This window comes from Erythranthe guttata, chromosome 7, assembly GCF_056151865.1.
Source record: "Erythranthe guttata isolate IM_541 chromosome 7, IM_541, whole genome shotgun sequence".
Classification (NCBI taxonomy): Eukaryota; Viridiplantae; Streptophyta; class Magnoliopsida; order Lamiales; family Phrymaceae; genus Erythranthe; species Erythranthe guttata.
Genome location: NC_142539.1, coordinates 96,420 through 115,588, shown reverse-complemented (window position 1 = coordinate 115,588; position 19,169 = coordinate 96,420). Strand labels below are relative to the sequence as shown.

The 19,169-nt window shown below is 35.2% G+C and overlaps 1 protein-coding gene across 2 annotated transcripts in view; it reads right to left on the bottom strand.

The window, feature by feature from the left end:
- Window positions 1-19,169, bottom strand: part of LOC105962815 (calcium-dependent lipid-binding family protein) — a 37,367-nt gene extending 18,198 nt beyond the window's left edge. For both annotated transcript variants that reach the window (XM_012987146.2, XM_012987147.2), the window contains exons 1-34: window positions 18,932-19,169; window positions 18,005-18,086; window positions 16,830-16,933; window positions 15,845-15,940; window positions 15,680-15,727; window positions 14,940-14,990; window positions 14,039-14,142; window positions 13,745-13,862; window positions 13,323-13,424; window positions 13,003-13,203; window positions 12,348-12,505; window positions 11,495-11,650; window positions 11,013-11,105; window positions 10,429-10,777; window positions 9,901-10,014; window positions 9,380-9,475; window positions 9,196-9,263; window positions 8,139-8,259; window positions 7,849-8,058; window positions 7,538-7,765; window positions 7,345-7,454; window positions 7,072-7,168; window positions 5,999-6,097; window positions 5,769-5,909; window positions 5,501-5,569; window positions 4,851-5,261; window positions 4,437-4,763; window positions 4,123-4,254; window positions 3,918-4,031; window positions 3,522-3,706; window positions 2,213-2,321; window positions 1,992-2,135; window positions 778-1,053; window positions 58-675 (exon numbers count right to left, since the gene is read on the bottom strand). In XM_012987146.2, coding sequence (XP_012842600.2) covers window positions 58-675; window positions 778-1,053; window positions 1,992-2,135; window positions 2,213-2,321; window positions 3,522-3,706; window positions 3,918-4,031; window positions 4,123-4,254; window positions 4,437-4,763; window positions 4,851-5,261; window positions 5,501-5,569; window positions 5,769-5,909; window positions 5,999-6,097; window positions 7,072-7,168; window positions 7,345-7,454; window positions 7,538-7,765; window positions 7,849-8,058; window positions 8,139-8,259; window positions 9,196-9,263; window positions 9,380-9,475; window positions 9,901-10,014; window positions 10,429-10,777; window positions 11,013-11,105; window positions 11,495-11,650; window positions 12,348-12,505; window positions 13,003-13,203; window positions 13,323-13,424; window positions 13,745-13,862; window positions 14,039-14,142; window positions 14,940-14,990; window positions 15,680-15,727; window positions 15,845-15,940; window positions 16,830-16,933; window positions 18,005-18,086; window positions 18,932-18,946 — 5,346 coding nt within the window. In that variant the 5' untranslated portion in view covers window positions 18,947-19,169. The remainder of the gene's footprint in view (window positions 1-57; window positions 676-777; window positions 1,054-1,991; window positions 2,136-2,212; window positions 2,322-3,521; window positions 3,707-3,917; window positions 4,032-4,122; window positions 4,255-4,436; window positions 4,764-4,850; window positions 5,262-5,500; window positions 5,570-5,768; window positions 5,910-5,998; window positions 6,098-7,071; window positions 7,169-7,344; window positions 7,455-7,537; window positions 7,766-7,848; window positions 8,059-8,138; window positions 8,260-9,195; window positions 9,264-9,379; window positions 9,476-9,900; window positions 10,015-10,428; window positions 10,778-11,012; window positions 11,106-11,494; window positions 11,651-12,347; window positions 12,506-13,002; window positions 13,204-13,322; window positions 13,425-13,744; window positions 13,863-14,038; window positions 14,143-14,939; window positions 14,991-15,679; window positions 15,728-15,844; window positions 15,941-16,829; window positions 16,934-18,004; window positions 18,087-18,931) is intronic.

The window sequence follows — 19,169 nt, the reverse complement described above, 5'->3', positions numbered from 1 at the left end:
AAACAATTGAAAACAGAAGACATAAAAAAATAAATAGAATTTAGAAATAGTTGGTACCTCAAATTTTACATTTGTGAACCTCAACCGTTTACCCCGCCCTATGATAATAATGGGCCGGAAAACCGACAACTGAAACTCTTTCTCTTCTTCCTCATTCACAAGACGGATTATCTTACCACAGCCATCATATATGTATTCATCAATCCCAACAGTATCAGCTATAAGTTGTTGACTTGGAGATAACTGCACCACATCTTCTATTTGTTTATATAGAGGAGCGGAAAGAACTATGCCGTTCTTCTTACAAATTGGATCATTTTTGGCATCCATCATATCGTCCCTCCCAGTTATAGTCCCCAAGGCAGGCACAAAAAACTCGCAGAAGGCTAGAAGAAAATCTGGAACAACAAGAACACGAGGCTGCTGCACTCGAACTACAAATGATTGCGATGAGAGTCGCCATCTCCCATCCATTAAAAACATTGTGGAATTTGGTAAATCAACATTTCTTTCAGGAGACATCTGCTTTGGGGCATCAGTGCACGAGCCAAGCATCAGCCTCATTTCAGCCTTTGTATTGGGACGAATGTCTAATATAGAGAACTTCGGTATTGTAATATATAGGTCAGCTTCACTTAATGATGTCATTCTGTATGAAACCCAAAGACCTTCAAGCTGCAAAACAGGAAACCCATTGAAAAGCAAGCATGAATTCATAAATTAGATGTAGACATGGGCATAAAATACACAAACACCCCATATACAAATTATACTCACAATAACATGAGCCAAAGGAGATTCTTTATCAGCCCCATAGCACAGCTCTAGCAAGGCATAGTCTACTTCAACAGCCACTATAGTAACAGTACGCGACAGAAGGACCTGGCTATTCATGTTCACCTTATCAGCTAGCAATCTTATTGTATCCTTTGCAGAAGATTTGCTGCTTCGGAAACTAGGAGGAAGAGTAGGTTGTTCACATAGGTTCATGTAGAAACAATCCAGAAGAATATTATATTCCTTATCAGACATTACGGCGTGCAACGAACCCACCTGTTCCACAAGAAAATGAATGATGATATCACTGTATTTATACAAAATTATTTGGAGATCTCACGTTAAAGATATAGATGTTTCCAGAGAATTACTACATAGGCTTGAAATAAACAAATGATTCACTTCAAGCACTGTACACACACACACACATATATATATATATATATATATATATATATATATATATATATATATATATATATATATATATATATGTGTGTGTGTGTGTGTGTGTGTGTGTGCGTGTGTGTGTGTGTGCGTGTATTATGTCATAACTAGTTCTGCAAAGCCTTAAAATCTCTTTTACCCCATATCGGTGTTTTGGGAAGTATAACCTCCATCCCGCATCTTCTCAACCCCCCCCCCCCCCCCCCCCCACCCTATTTCTTCATAAGATTTTGAAACAAATTAGCTCCATCAATTTCCAGAAATGTCGCACAGAGCATTTAAATAAACCCTAAATTACCCAATTCAACTAACTGTTCCCCTTAGTCTACATTTAGATCTGAATACAGTGTGGAGACACAAAGCTAATTATCCGACATTAAGGACGCTGTGTCTTAAAAACAAAAGATAATATGGGGTATACAGTAGAATGTAGGGCTCTGAAACTAAATGTGGATGGCTAAGAAATAGACAGAATAAATCAGCAACAATGTTTCTAAGTTCATTACAAAAATAATGTTTAGCTACCTGATAGACTCACTAAAGTTCTACATGATTTCACCAAAATTCAGCAAAGCAAACAAAATAAGTAAGTTAAATGCAGACAGCCTCTTACACATGTTGGTGAGAAAAAAACAGGAGAACGAAAATGAATGTAATAACGATAAAACACCCGTAATCACATAAACTTCCAATTAAAAGTTACTCCAGTGAGAGAAACAAATGACGATCAAGAAACAGAATGAGAAGTAATAGTAACGGAAAATTACTTTAACTTCCAAATTGAATGTTGGGACTTTGCGAAAGACGTCTCTCAAACTGCGCCTAACATAAACATGAACTTCTCTTCCTTCCCGTATCATTGGTTTTCCAATGCAGCCATGAATTCCAACAGCCATATTGATTCCCAGAATCTGTATACATGCAGATAGAACCAGAGTAAGGACCGATTTTTGGACTAGTTTCTAAGACTACAAATGAAAATAATAACCTCTGCATCAAGAACATCAAGATGGACAGCAGACGTATCTTTCTCACGACATCCATGCCAACTGAATGCATTTCTGATCCGTAGATGGCCAAGATCAAGTTGCATGAAACTGCATTAACAGATTTGTGAACATAACATTTCCACTCAACAGAAAGGGGTTCTAAAAAGGCCACGTTTGTTTCTAAAAAGAAAAAGAAAAAGGAATTTCAGCTTCAAATCAAATAATATAAATATTAAAATATAATAACCATCATGTTTTGCAGATATGAAGCAAGCAAGACAAGGAGACAGCATATAAAAACTCATGAACCTGATTTCCATGTTATTTGAATGTACATTTAACATATCATGTCCACTCGACAAAAACGAGGTACTGGAAAGATCTTTTTAGATTTTTACTTCTCAGTTCTCACAAAGAAAGTACAAAACAAATTTACCATCATTACTAAAAGGTAATTACCAACAACTTTTGCAGATAAGCAAGAGAGACAAACATATAGTATTTTAAAACTCCCGCTACCAGATTCCTTTGTAATTCTATGTTAAGAAAAATAAGATTAAGTCAATGAAATGAAGGAATATGATAAATTCAATAATCATTCCTCAGGCTCTCAAAGATCAAAACGTGAGAGACCTGCAAAACATCCTGAAGTTCTGAACGACCTAAAATCCTTTGGGAATTGAAAGAAGTCCGTTAATATAGATTGCCGTATGTTAAATCATAAAGTAAACAAAAATTTGAACAAATTTCACATGTTGGCTACCAAATGTCATAGTATCCCTTCAAAATTAGTGGAAGGGGAGAACACCTTCAAGAACTTGAGCACTAAAAATATTTGCTGGTTTTACTGCAAATATTTAAAGATTCAAACAATCCATTACAGCATAAAAGTGGACAACAAAGGAAAGGTATACAGGAAGAAACTGCCAATCTGTAAATCAAAGACTCTGAGAAACTAAAAAGTCCTTGTAGATTGTCGGTAACTGGGTTTGTTCAATCTTCAGTAATATGTGTGGAACTAATTTGAATCTCAAGGTTATTAAATAACTACTACTGATAAGCAAACCCTCAAGGTATTAAATAAATCTACCAATAACCACGCTAGATCATAGGGTGGGCTTGAACATGGTTGGTAGAATCTATCGCTTAGACTTAAACAGTTGAATATTCCTCATGGGATCGATATCCGGATTTAATTGTACACTATATTACTTGTTCGATACGAGCACTTGCGTGTAGGTATTATCACCAACACTTTACAGATTAGAAATGCACATTCGGTAAAACTACTATGATGGGAAAACTAACTCTTTGCTCAGTGAGTTTCTTGGAACTACTATGATGGGAGTGTCCAGTAAAAGGTCCAGCTTTACAGCAGATGCTCCATCGACCTCATATTTCTGAATCAACCATTCAATTCCTCCAACTTTATCAACAAGTTTTATCGCTTCTTCAGTATGAGGAGTGGCAAGCTCCATGAAGTACGCAGTTATCTGCATATGTACATTCACCAGACTGAGAACTTTAAAAGCAACAATTTTTCAGATTATTAAAGTAGTATTTTTATATATACAAGAAACTCGCAGCTAATGTGGGAGAAAAAGGAGAAAAGGGAGAAATGAGATATAGGAGGTTCCAGCAATCTAATGTACTTCAAAGAATATTGTGTAACCTCACTGTAAGATATTAGAACCAAAAAAGTACCTCCTGGACAAATCTGTAAAGGAAAACAATGCGGACAGCAGAAAGCCGGCCACTCAAACTGTAATCATACCCTTCATAATCATCATCTCCAATGCTGTAAGAATTGAATGTAAACTGGAGAGAGCCGAGATGAAAATGAGATCAACACCAGTTAGAAACAGAATACGGGAGAAAAAAAAAAGTTTTATGCAAAATATTCAAATACCTGTATCAGGGATTCAGCTTCTTGGTTCCGCAGATCGCATAGCCAACCCCAAGAGTGATCAGACCCAAGTGATAGATCACACAGCCTAAAGTTTCCTAATGTGCCCTCTATAGATGTAGAACTTGGATGAACCTTAATCAAAGCAAGAACTGTTTATGATGATTGACCGTGATGCGGAAAAGAAATAGTGGATAAAGAAAGATTGCTTGGATACATAATGCATAACTATAATCGATTTAGAAACAAAACTTTTTCTACATAAAACAATAGAATCTCCTGATTAAAAAAAAAATATTGAAAGGCATCTCTAGTACCTTAATATCCAAAAGAAAACTTTCTTGCACGAACATAGCAAGTTGAGCACCGTCTTCCTTATTAAGATAAATGGTAACACTGTCGACATTCATGTTCAAGTAAAACACAATTCGACCCTTTCCATACCCTAGTAGTCCCTTAATGGAAGGTGCATGTACATGTTCCTCTGTCTTGCGTTTGTTTGCTAAAGGTTCATCGTCGGGATTTTCTATTTTGGTAGCACTAACCCCACCATTTGCTGAGCTTAGATCAAACCCAAAGTTAATCAAAGCAACAAGAGTGGGTCGGTTGCAATAGAATTCCAACTTCGACATCCGGATACTCATCTGGAAAGTTCATTACATGACTCAGCGATAAAATATGGAGGATTATAAAATTATTTTTCTCTCACAGTTTCTCGTTCAAAATATTACCTGGGTATCTATACCATCATAATCAGGGGAACCGGGATTCCTCGTCAAGAATGTGACAGACACAAAATCAGAATCATCAGAGCCTATTGCCTCATAGAAAACATCACCAGGAATGATATTTCCTTTGATCAAATCCTTCTCTTGGACACCAGTTTCAGCAGAGTCATGAAAAACAATGAAATCTGGCAAGGCATCCTTGAAAATATCATCCTCCTCAACTGGCACTGCAGAGGGATCCTTCCCTTGAGATTCTAAACTATTAGAGGAGCTATGTGAATGTCGATCCATGATAACTGAACAGGCTAAATACTGTGAATGTGCAGACAGAGAACCCTGAAGTTTGTCCATAATTTTTAAAGAATTCAGCTTCATTTGTACTGTCAAATCGCCCATACAGCTCGAAACATGAACCTGCAGAAAATAAGAAATTATCATATTCAGGCATGTATCAGAAATGTCAGTATAAGATGATAATCATGACAGTTTCTATGTAAGAATCTTTAAAATCTAATGTTAACAAATGAATGCTACAAGTATTAGTAACTTAACAAGATACTCAGAATACAGCTTAAGCTACTTGTAAAACTCAAACTCCAAGTTTCATGAAAAACTTCCTCCAATTTTTCAGCCAAACCAAATCATTTACCGACCTTTCCTCCACTAGCAATAACTTCAAGTATGATCTTCTCATGTATCCTCTCATGCTCCTCATCCCCAAACTGAAAATATAGAAGAAAAATGAAACAACAAGTTATAGTGAAATAATGATTCGCAGAATGCATAACTGAAGAAACAAGTGAATTAAGTTCCTCCGAAAGAAAAGAAAGGGGCAAAATCGCTACTTGTTATTAGAAATGACGCCAAAGTTACATAACTGCTTCTAGAAACAAACAAGACAAAGTTCCCTAATTTTCTGACCTTTCCGTATAATGACAATTTAGTTTCTACCACCATCCCATTGACAACAAGATCAGCTGCTTTTTCATTCCTCACCCGGGATTCAGTAAACTCTATTGGATAATCTCTCTGACCATCAAGAACATCAACTGAAGGAGGAGCCTACATCCACATAATGGAGAGTTAGATTACGTAACCAGTACATTGAACGATGAGAAGACTGCGCTATACAAGAAATGTTCATAACTTACAGAAGCTCGGTATGTACTTTGTACAAGTCCTCTCAACCAAGTCGACTTTTCCTCCTCACTTGGAAACTCTACTATCAGAGTACTAAAAGACTCCAGAGCCTTGTTTGCAGAGCAAAAGAAAAAAATAAAAGAGCTATTATTTGCTTAAGAATAAGAAGTTACATCATAACAAAAGGCATATAATACAGACAGCATTGACAGCTATTTAGAAGAGATCTACCGATCATCATATCTTTCATACACACTAAAAAAGATAAATTTAGTAACAGGAGCTTCAGTTCACAGAACATCAAGGATATTGCTAACTGATCAAAATGCTGGGACAAACGAAGAGGGAGAATTCAGACATACAAAGAAGTTACAATAAATGGGTATACTTAGGGGGTTTCAAAAGAGATTGTTACATATCGGAACCTAGTTAGTCAGAATACTCTATAGCCATTTCTCATCAACTAACAAATGAAGCTGTGCCCAGTGCCCACCAAACAGCCGAGAAAAAATGTTATGTTTGAGAAATGATGGAAGAGGGCGAAAATATGGAGCACTAGTCATGTGCATCAATATAGAACAAAACATGCATTAGAAGCCTGTCCATCAATGTAGAAGAGTATATAGAATGGTAAAATGGGTTCCAGGAAATGCAAAAGATTGCTCTTATCTAATCGATATTGAGAACGCTTAAGAAATCACCCTTTCCCCCAGTCATCATCATTAAATTGTTATCCTTTTCGTGCGGGTTGGTACAAGAGTCTTTTCTTTTTGCCAATCATAAGAAGTCTATTTCTCTGTAATATTATATTCATTAAGACTCTTCTCCTCTGCTATATCACATAAATCTTCACATCATTCAAAATGAGGAAGGATATTATATCAAGTCTAAAGTATTCCACAATGATGTCCACAAAATGCTTAAATACATGTGCTTTCCACACCAACATCCCGCAAAAAGTTTCTAATAATATCGAACAAATGTTTAAGCATTGATTAAATCAACCATAAGCTAAGATGAAATTTTATGATTAACAATGTTGGCAAAGAACTACTATTAAATATCACTTGACTGCATCACCTACCTTTCGAATATCCATGCCTCTGCTGCTCACAGCAATACAAAAAGGCGAACCACCAACATTTGCCGGAGGAATATCACATACTTGTTTACCAGACATGCTGCAGTTCCAGAGCGGAGAGAATAAAAACAGATCATATTTTAAATCTCAACGCATGGTATTCAAAAGAAAATATTTTTGAACTCCTGATAGGTCATTTTCTCAACCAAACGTCTTTCGGAGAAAAAACTACCATAATTTAATATTAAGAAGGAAAGTGGAAGCAAAATAGAAGACCTTGAGCACCGTTGATAGGTTTGGGAAGTTTTAGATTCCAACACATAAAGGTGAAATCCAGATAAGACAAGAAAACAGGGTTGCCAGGAAGCAACTGAATAGCCAATTCCCTGCATAAAAATAATATGACAAGATGATGTCAACACTAGCAACTAATTTGCAGGGCATATAGCATTTCAGGGTATTAACGTACCCTCCAAACGAGAATTCTCGCCTCAGCTACAAGATCTGGTGGATTCCAGCGGACAAGACCAGTTTGAAGGTGTTCTACAGTATGATCCTCATCACTGGGCATTGCACGATTGAGTAACTTTAACAATTCAGTGAGCCTGAAATATCTGTCAGGAGAGAAGTGTATGCCAAGACTTGGGATTTGAACAGATATTCTTGTTGATGGATGATTCGGATGAGGTACCTTAACCTTAGTGGTCAAATAATGCATATCAATAAGATCCTTTTAAAACTCAATACATAAGATTTGATGAACCTTTTTTGCTAATATACCTGATCTACAATTACATCCATTCCACACCTATCGATAAGAGAATACAGTTTGTCAGCATCTTCAGAACTGGCAGAAATGGAAGGTTGTGATCCCCAATTCACGGAGTGACTGTTAGAACCACAATCAGTAAAGAAAGCTGCAATATCCCTTCCAGATATATGAAAACGAGAGTATAGACTGTGCCCACGATCATGGAGCTGCCCATCTTCCTGTCATAGAGATAAAATAAGTTCACTCAATCCTTCATCGCATATGAGTAAATTCAAAAAGTGAATAAAAACTAACATACCTTTGTTTTCAAAGTGAAATGACCAAAATCTAATAGAAGATGGCTGTCATTTTCAATGGAGGTACAAGATCTTATTGGAACTCTAACTTTGGGAGCATCAAGATCAATGTCAAGAGCAAATCTGATCATACCAAGAAAAAAACATTAAGGTCCTCCTAGAAGTCAGGCATCTTAAGAATAACAATATACATCACTATAACAGCCTTGATAATTTCCTCTCCATAGAAAATCCATGTCTTAGCAATTTAAGAAGATGCAAACGCACATAAGTGGTGCCTATACTTATCCAACCTTTTCATACATCAACACGGAGTGATAAAAGGAAAGCAATCTGGAGTCCAGAGAATTGTTATACATAAAAAAGAGAGGCGCATACCGTGGCTCAAGGATACGAATCCTAAATCTAAACGACACCATATACCAATATAAAGTGTCAATGTCCATATTAAGAAATTAAAGGCCAGAAAGTACAAAATTATTTTAGCAAGAGATCGGGAACCATCACTATTATGTAATTGTAGATCCCAAAGGAGACGGCTGGAGTTTTTTACTGCAAGGAAAAAATAGTTTTGCAGAAATAACTATTTTCCTAATAATTACCATTCTTTTACTGACATTTCAGATTATCTAAACACATGAATAGTTAGACAAATAGTATACTCAGAACTCATCCCCACGTTCCTCTGAAACAAAAGAAAATGAAAGTCCCTAATACGGACATTATGTGATAATAGTGAAGCTATTGAGCACATGTAATATCAAAGATATAAATGAAAAAGAAAGGGCCACCAATGTTCAGTCCAATATAAGAATAATAATTTCCATGCAATGGCCAAACATGTATACATAGTTTCAGCCAGCTGACCACTTGATGACCTTGAATAATTTTCTTTGGCTTATTTGGTGTTCCATAAAATAAGAGTAAAAACGGTAATATTTCTACCAATCTTAAAACAAGCACACACGTTTTTTAATCCAGATACAAAAGTACAAATTAGACATAAAAGACATTGCATGAATATAGAAGGATTCTTCTAGTCAATAAACATAAGTTGACCTGCTCTGCTCTTCTAATACCATTTGAAATTGCTCCTGAGCTCTCCGAGTCACTTCTTCAATTTTATTCTGTCCATTGAATTAATTTCTCATACCTTAGCGTTGACCAGCAAATGTTATGTATGAAGTAATCAAATCTACCAAAGGAAGGGCTTCTCGAAGCAAGATTTTGCGAATTATAATACCTGCAAAGCAGTTGCAGTTTCCATCGCAACAGTAGGACTAACATCAGTGCTCCTCTTCACAAAATGTAAAAAGCGGTCATAACTTTCCACAAGCACCTATAACATTCAATCCAAGAAAAACAGAGGCAAATAAGAACTTCTGTAAAAGTTAAGCAGTTAAGAATGATGAAGGAATGAGATCTGGGATAAGACTTCAGTGTATATGAATATGAAGGATCTTATTTCATGATGAATATAATAATAAGACAGTTTTTCATTTTTTTCATATCGAAAAGACAATTTTTTAGTCTATCCAGAGAAGAAATTACTACTCTAGCAAAGAAGATATCCATGGATAATGAATATTCATCCATACCCAACAATTTTGAAGGAACAACATGCCTTGACCCTAAAGCATAACTAATCATAACCAATTCTACAATGAAATAAGCATAAACTTTTGGCACTTCGTACATTGTAATAAAGGTGAAAGATGGAGAAAAAAATTAATGTAGTCGGTATATATAAAAGAAGCAAATTACCGTGACATGACAAGGAGAAATTGTTGCTGAAAGCCTCCAATCTACATTTTCTCCTGCTGGAGTATGCACAAAACTAGCTTGCAAAGCATTCACCTTCTGCTCACTGGAGACACTCTGAGCCGAAAGACAAATCAGCAAAAGAGAAAATTGAGTAAACGGTCACACCCAAGTGAAAAAGGTGAAAGATACTTTTAAGGATCTATAAGACTAGCAATATATAAATTATATCACAATAAAGGGTAGTCATAATAATTTCTGGACATTAAAAAGAACAGCTACAACATTTTCCACGTCATTCAGATGTCAGTAACAGTAGTGAGTTACTAAAATAGGCATTCAGAAGAATATATATATATATATATATATATATATATATATATATATATATATATATATATGTTATTCTTCTGAATGCCTATATATATATTGACAAAGAAGTCTTTAAAGATTCTGAAACCACAAAAAAACAAGATATTTTAGTCAATCGAGAGTTTTACTATGAAAATACATCACTGCAAGAAGACAAACCTGGGCAAGCGATCCTTCAGGTGAAGATAATCCATAATATTGCAACGTTACATCACAATGGGTGCTCCGATGTCTAAACTTAGTAGACACATTAAGATTCTCGAATCGACCACAAACAATCTCAGTGTTATTAATATTGACTATCCTGGCTGCTGCTTTACTGATGGATACATTTATCATATAGTGAATCATGTTCTGCATATCCTTTCCAATGTGAGCCAAATCCTCATCTGGCTGGAAGCTCAACAGCTTATTGACTGCTTCCCATTCTTCTTTCGTTAATCTATCTTCAACTGACTGAGATACACTTGAAGTGTCAATTGAAGACTCGTCTTCAGAATCGCTTCGCCTATTAGATAAAAGACAATTAATAGGAAACACATCTCTTGAGAATAGAGATAAATAAATCTAAACTGGAAACAGAATATTAAAGCTAATGCATTTCTGATTTTTTTCTAATGGCTTGCAGAAATGCTGGTACATGATCACAAAAGCTTCGCACAGCAGCAAGAAGTAACAGAAAATCTCAAGGAAATTAGTAATACAGTTCCAGAAAAGAAATTAGTTCACTAAAATGTACGGACCATCTCAAGGAAAACCAGCTTCTTTTTCTAAGCAGTCTCTGCTCATCTGCTTCCTTCGATTTTACTGATTCAACCTTTGCATGGGCAAGAAACCTAAATAATTATCAAGAAAACAAGATCATCACTCTAGTTGTGCTGATAATAATAATAGAGAGGGAGCATTAGCAACCAAAACCAGACAAGTAAACCCAAGCTACAGTTCAAACAAAACTCTGCATCTTAATCCACATAAATTGCAGGAATCAAAACTATCAGCAAAATAACCAGAGAATGGCAGGTCGTGCAGCGAACAAAATATTGTATGATAAGATTTTTTCCTAACTATGTATGTATGTATGTATGTATGTATGTATGTACACACACACACACACACACATATTCAACAGTAAATTAGTATTCAGATAAGTAGGGAAAACTCTTTCGATCACTTCTTACATAATTTGTTGTAAAATCTAGAGAAATCACAAATTTCTAGCACATACCTCCATAACAGGATAACTTTTGGATCAAGGTCTTTTTCAATGTCTCTTATTTCGGAATTATCTACATGTAACCGTTGCAATGAATCAGCATATAACTGCACATATCGCCTGCGAAGACGACATAGACGCTGGATTTGCTCCCAAGAAAATCTGTAACTGTCAGGATATAAAAATGGATAAGTTAATTTTGGGAGAAAAGGATACTGAAAAAACAGTGTGCCTAGTTACCCAGTATTCCCAATAATAACGCGATTCAACAGTGAGCGCAAGATGAAATCTGAAAGTTCCTCATTAAATACTTGAGATTTAGGTGACTTTTTTTCAAATTAACCAAATTGAGATCGGAAACCCGTTCTAAACTATTATGAGCTAATAAAAAAAATCAAGTTGTAAGTAAATATATAATCTAATATCAATAATTTTAAAAGATATTGCACGGATATAATAATATTAATTGCCTTACAGGTAATAAGGAAGTGCGTTGGAACGGAACTTTTGGTCACTTCGGTTTTCGATTCAATTGCCTTCATATTTATATTCTTATCTTATATATTTTTTTAACTGAATATCATAATACAGTTGTTTATGGTAGTGTGTGCACGTGGGTATTCGTGCATTTGCACCTATGTCCAATAAAAGAAGTATAATTTTAAGTCCAGTCCCAATTGCAATGGAATGAAAAGTCCTTTAAACTTTTGATATCGATTTAGACGGATCCAGTCCGTTTCAAGTATTTCCTCTTAATGCTACCAACAGTCTGGAATCATAAATAATGCACATGTTCAGTTCTATATGTTGAATGTCACTTTTAGATAGTCAGCGTTCATTTCTAGAATTTATAAAATAAAATTACCACATCTTCTTCTGCTGCAAACCAGCTTGAGCAGCATAACGCCACCATAAGGCGGTACCCTCTGAAATTTGCACCATTGGTCTTAAATGAGAGACTTCGACGTGTGTTCTATACGTAGATATGACCTCCATAAGTTTAATCCAGTCGTGATACTGAGCCTAAAATGAGGAGCATATCATGTAAATGCTTGCTCCATAATCAAACAGAAATTTTTTAGAAGTCATAAAAAATGTATGAAAAGATAAGGAAAAATATTAAAAATCATGATAGGTAACAGAAAGATGGCGAGGGAAGAGAGGATTCTTATTTACTGAACCCTCGGTTGCAAACGCGCAAAGATGCAAGACATTCTGCAGGCGCATAAAATGTTGAAACGTAAAATGAAATATTTATATTACAAATAAAACTTTAAGAAAAAGGACATTCTACCACATAGACAGTCAGACAGCTATTGTCTCAGATGCGTTTGAAAAATCTGCTGTTAAAAAAACCATTATCTTTATACGCTTGGTCTGCTATTCAATTTTATTTACCATCACAAAACATGTGTAGACATATTCAGATGTACAAGATTCTCAAATCGAGCACATATCACGATTAAGTAAACATGAAATTACTGATAGCACTTTTAAGTCAAGAAACTCAAGATTCATACCTCTGTAATAGTCAAAGAAACATCAGTGATGACAAGAGAAGCCTTCTCAAAAGGATCACTTGAATCATTTTTTTCCTGGTTTCCTAGACGATGGTACTTAAGAACTCCATTGATTGGTGAAACTAAGTAGCTCCGGTCTTGAGCGCATGGTGACACTAAAGTGCTTCCTTTTGAAGATTCATTAATACCATCTTCAAAAATCTAAACAGCATTAAAAGAAAAATTAATAATGATAAAATAAACATAAACAGTAAGATAATAAAATGAATATAACTCAGACATAGGACAAGACCACAAATAGCTCAAAATAAAGAATGTACCTCAATCCATTCCCGAGGGGTAATATCCTCCCATCTCTTGTCCAACTTCCAAGGATCACGATCAGAGTCGTGATACATAGCAAGCCTTTCGAGATGTAATGACTATCATAGAAACAGGAAAGAAAGCAAAAGTGCAAATCAGTTTAGATATTCTGCACTAATGAGACTCATGGCCTACAATTATAAAGGTGACTTCAGAGGAATTTGATACGTGCACCAATCTTGTATTAACATTTCAAAAGATATCATTGAAGAATATATGATAATTTCACTATAGCATTCACTGAATTCAGAAATCACATTAAGAATTATCATATAACTTTATCTATTAGTAGCACTTCACGCGTAAAACTTATGAACCTCTAACTCTTTCATACCGAATTCAAAAGAGCTACCAGTAAAAAGAATAACATGAAGCATACCTTGCGCAATTTATCTAAAGCACCACTTGTGTCAAAGGTTTCATTGCCCTGCTCATCCATTGTAACAGCAGCAAGCTTTGCAAGGGTAATGCCACAAGAAAATGGATGTCCTAGATTGCTGTAAGAAAACATATTGAGATTTATGTAGAAAGCAAAAGCCCACAAGTGATAACACCAAGACAGAGAGCTTAGCTACTTCGGCAAACTGTGAGTTTAAAGATTAAAAGAGGGAAAGTAAAATCACGTACAGATCACTTGAGCAAATAACAAGGATTACTCCAAATAAAAACCAACCTTACAGAATCTTCGTATCTAATATGAACATTGCTAATAGAAATCTTAAGATTTCCGATAATTGTCGCAATTAGTGAACCCAGCCAAGAATTACCGGCTGGTGGCTGCAAAATAATCACAAAATAAAAATCAATATATATATATATATATATATATATATATATATATATATATATATATATATATATATATATAGGTGGAGAAAAATAAAAAATGTATGAATCAACTTCACATTTTAGAACTGAAATGCTAAAAAAAGACAGCAGACTAACGCGATGAAAACCCCAATTGAAGATCTTCTCTGCTATATATCGATTATAAACGTTCATATTTCTCAATAATTTAGTACACAAAGACGATGCAGGTCGTTTAGAATTATTGATCATAAGAAATCAAGATATTCAAAACAAAATATAAGAAGAAACGAATTTTCCATGAATATATGAATGTATTTAAGAACCATATCATGGTCTACTTTCGTATTCTCCAATCATTTCTATATCCCCATGCAAGCAAAAATAACAAAGAGATATTCTCGAGCTATCAAGACTCAACTCGACAGAGAATGATTGTTGTAGATAAACTGACTCCAAACACTATCTCCAGTCTCCCAAGGAAAAAATTGTCAGAGAGGAGGAAAGAAAGGGGAAAGATGATAGAAGGACCTAGGTTTGGTCAGAACAAAATCATGAAGTGGACCATTTTCTCTGACTCATATCTAAAAAAAAACTTCATTTTATAACATTGCCCTTGGAGATAAAGGAAAATCTGCAAAATAAGTACAAAAACTGATTTATTTATTTTTTTAAACAGAGAGAGAACAATAAAGCTAAACACACCATGTTTATCTGAACCAGAAAAATCTCTAAACAAGGTGAAATTAAATAGTGCAGTGTCATACATTTCCCAGCTTTGATCTTGATATTGCTTCAAGTGTTGCTGCTTCTGCTTCCTGCGTTCGGAGAAATACAGTACTAATAATATTGAGAGAGGCATTAAATAAGAAAATGGTGTTTACTATTATTGGGCAAAGGCGGTAAATATATAATGTAACATCAATGTTTTTAGAAATAGAAACCGCAAAAGGGAATGTTTAACTCTTTTGAGATCCAAGAACTGGCCCTTCTTTTGCAAAACAAACAATTTGAAACAACAACTTAATCAAAGTTTTCATAATTAAATATAAATTTGCCTTTTGAACTGTGTTAGACAGAGATTTTGGCAATTTGAGAAAATCTGTATATCCATAAGATCTAGGATAACTTTTAAAATGACTGAGATGTCCTATTTAGTGCGATTCCGAATTCATGTGTCCTCTATAGACCAACTCCATAAATACCTTTATTGTAAACGGAAATTATTTTGGCGGAAGGCAAAGTGTTGGGTAATATAATCAGGGCAGCCGAATGTATTAATAAGATAAACAACTCAAACTAGATACCAAACTTCATAATTTGGAAGAGCGAATGATGGAAAGATTCAAGCAAAATAAAAAGTTTGTCCGGAAATCATCTTCCAATCAGGTTAAAGAGTAAAATGTTCTAGGAGAAGGCGTATCCATAAGCAGACATGTTTTTGTTTCTGAAATCACATGAAAAATATTCAAGTACAAAAGAAAAATATATTGAAGAAGCTACTCACATCAATTTGTTGTAGTTTGGTCTCAAAGAGCTTTTCCTGGTCTTCTTCCTGAAAGAGGGGATACAAAGATAAAATTGCATTAGGAAGAAAACATTTTATAATGTTCGAGATGAATCAAGCACTTGTCTATTTACTTTTTAAGAGGTAATATGAAATTTTTCAAACCTTCAGAGACCTTCCATCAGGGGCAGGGTTTGCAAGAATAAACACCTGATCAATTAGAACAATGACCGGCTCTTTGCCAAGACCTTTCCAAGGTACCTGATGAGAAAAGGAAAATAATTCAATCATTATCTTCTTCTCTTATATAAAAGAGTACAATAAGAACTTACAAATTTTGGTTGATGAAATCATGAAGGTCGAGCGAGAATTGCACCAGAAAAAAAGCAAAAAAGGAAAAGAAAGATGAACTAAAATACAGAACCATCAAAATCTACATGTATTTAATGTAGAAGTTGCCAACCATGTCGTAGAATGCTACAAAGGTGGTAATCTCGAGATATAATGTGTGTGATGATACTAATAGGCAAATTGCAAAACCATGCCACACGTAGTATGGTTAAGAAAAAAGTCTCTTCTACAGAGACTTGACTTGTTCATTTGTAATTAAATACGTAACATCACTACTGAACAAGAATATCCAGGATAGTTCACATCATAAAATATACCAAGTATGTTCGATATGTTCATGAGACACTTCCCATTCACATGAAATAAATATGAAATCCAAAAGCAGATAAACGTAGCGAAAGTATAAAAATTCGAAATTAAGTCAGTTGACTTCTCAAAACTAACATACAAGAAAGCAAAATCTAGATAACCTCATGGTATATGCTTTGAGTAAGAAGCAATACTCAAGCAAACACAACCAAATAATAAATAGCCTGTCTCTTTTGTTTTTTCATAACTGTGAATGGACTTTTACGGTGTGATAAGAATAATAAGATCCATGAATCTTAACCATCGCGTTTTAAATCAACTTCAGCTACCATATTCAGCAAAGTGGCAAATAGGAGAACAAAAAGGAAAAACTAGAAGGCAGAAAAGCCAAACAACTGGAACTAAATTAACGTGTAAGTGCATGACTGTATCCTCAGGATTATTTGTGAATCCCAGCTATACAGAGAGCAAACACGAAGCACAAAGTTACCTTCAAGGTTATAGTGCCAAGGAAACCAGCTTTGACAGTTACAGGAAGCTTCAATGCGTTCAATGCCTCAGCCTTTAATTTCAAATCTTTGAGAACCACATCACCTAGAGAAAACACAGGAATATTAAATGTCAGCTGACGATCCCATCTAAAGCCTTATGAAGGCACCAAAAGCAAACAAAAGCCAAAACAAAATTAGTACATACTCTACAATGCATAAAACAATAAGTAAATTAGCACATATTTTACTGTATTAGCAGACAACATATTTCACATTATAGACAGATAACATTTAAAGGCGCGTATCAAACGAGTTTTTCGGATCTGATAGTCACATAGAAAACACTAAATATTTAGTATGAATTTATTCCTCATTCCCTATATATTATTTAACATTTTCTCTTCAAGTTCCCCTATAGTTCATGTAAGTCTCTCCAATTTAAGCTACTCAGTCCATCTCTCATGTATGAGCTCTTTGTTCAGCCAATGTCTAGACTCTGGATTACTACCGCTGTGCATACACGAAAGGACATTTCAATTAATGGCTTCTCTTCTCGTGATTTCCCCTACAAAGCACTTTACTATGTACTTCAATCTTTAACATCATACTACTGGAATCTATTATCCATGAGCGGTTTGGACAATACTCAAGTCCTTATCCTAGATTGATGATGTTTTGATCCATTTAACTAATCTTCAACCTAACCTACTCTCATGAAACTATTCATCAGATATGCCACCTAAAAAAACCTATCAAAGGTGTTTTTTTCTTTTTTCATACCCCATTCCATCTCTTCTCCACCAGCTTCCTTCTCTATCTTATATTGACATCTGTAAAAGGCTTACGGACATGATCTTCCATTGCATATTTGCAACGGCTTTCACATTAATTGTGGAAATCATCACTAAATAGGAAGAAGAATAGGAAGAAGGAGAAGAAGGAGAAGAAGGAGAAGAATATGAAGAAGGAGAAGAATAGGAGGAAGGAGGAGGAGGAGGAGGAGGAGGAGGAGGAGGAGGAGGAGGAGGAGGAGAGGAAACAACCCTTTAATATCTTATTTCATCAAAGATGCTAGATAAAACAGAGATCAGAAATCTATTTACAAGGATATAATTAACTGAAAAAACAAAAAACATACAAGGGAACATACAAATCCCAGAATATAGCAACATACCTTTCCACACACTGATTCTCAAGGCTTCCGCCGACAGGCCATGGACATACTCCCCCAAATATTTTCGAAGCAAATGCAAAACCTGTAAGAAAATTAACCAAGAGCAGTAAATCAACACGATTGAAAGATCACTTGAAGACACACCGAGTCAGGCTACCACCATAGTAGAAATAGCTTAAGACTTTACTTATGAGCTCTCTCAGGACATGATATGGTAGATGATAATATCTCAAAAAATTATGGAGAAACTCCTGGAATCCAGAGGCTGCGTATAGCAAATCAAACTATCTACAAAGGAAGTACGGTCATGTTTTGGATTTCTAGTTCTCTCCTTAAGAGATAGTCATGGCACAAGCCTTAAGAGCCATTTGACCCTAGAAAAGAACAGATGTTCAAACAATCACTTAAACTATGCATTTTCATCATGCCTCGGTTTTGTGAGTATTAGCAATACTCTGTTCTTTAACCTTCTGATTATATCATATTGTTTTTTCACTAAATATTCATGCCCTCTCTGAGAAACCTATTCTTCCCTTAAAAATTTTGCCATCATAATTCATAACCTAATCCCATTACATAGAACATTAAGCCCACCAAGTGGTTAAAATTTCTAGGGCAGTTTGAGATTCTTAAGCCTCCATATAAACGTCTACACATAAATAAGATCACTGAGTAAGCTAGATTCCCCGCCATTAACCATCCTCATATTAGAGAAAATTCACTTCCACAACAATTCCAACTCAGCAACCATAGACCGTCGTTCTTATATTTCAATGTAACAACAAAACCCACTTATATTCATTTCCATGCATTTCGAATCCACAATCAGCAAAAAATCCCAATATAAGAAAAACTAACAGATGATTAAAAAAAACAAAAAAAAATAAATAAATAAAAAGAGGAAGGAGGCCATAAAATAAGCTTTACATGTGCTTCGAACATGATGAAATTTCAAACTGCCGATCGCTTCAAACAACAGTTTCATAAGTTAATTTCAGCGAGAACGAACGATCGCCGCTGAAAAGCAGCCATTGACCAGTGCAGAGTAGATGTCCGATCGGTAGAAATAATCAATTTTGAGGGCAATGATTTGAAATGAGTGAGAGCTGGAGAAGAGGCTTGTGTTTGTGTGAGAGAGAAACGGTGGTGGGGCTCCAGGTGCTGT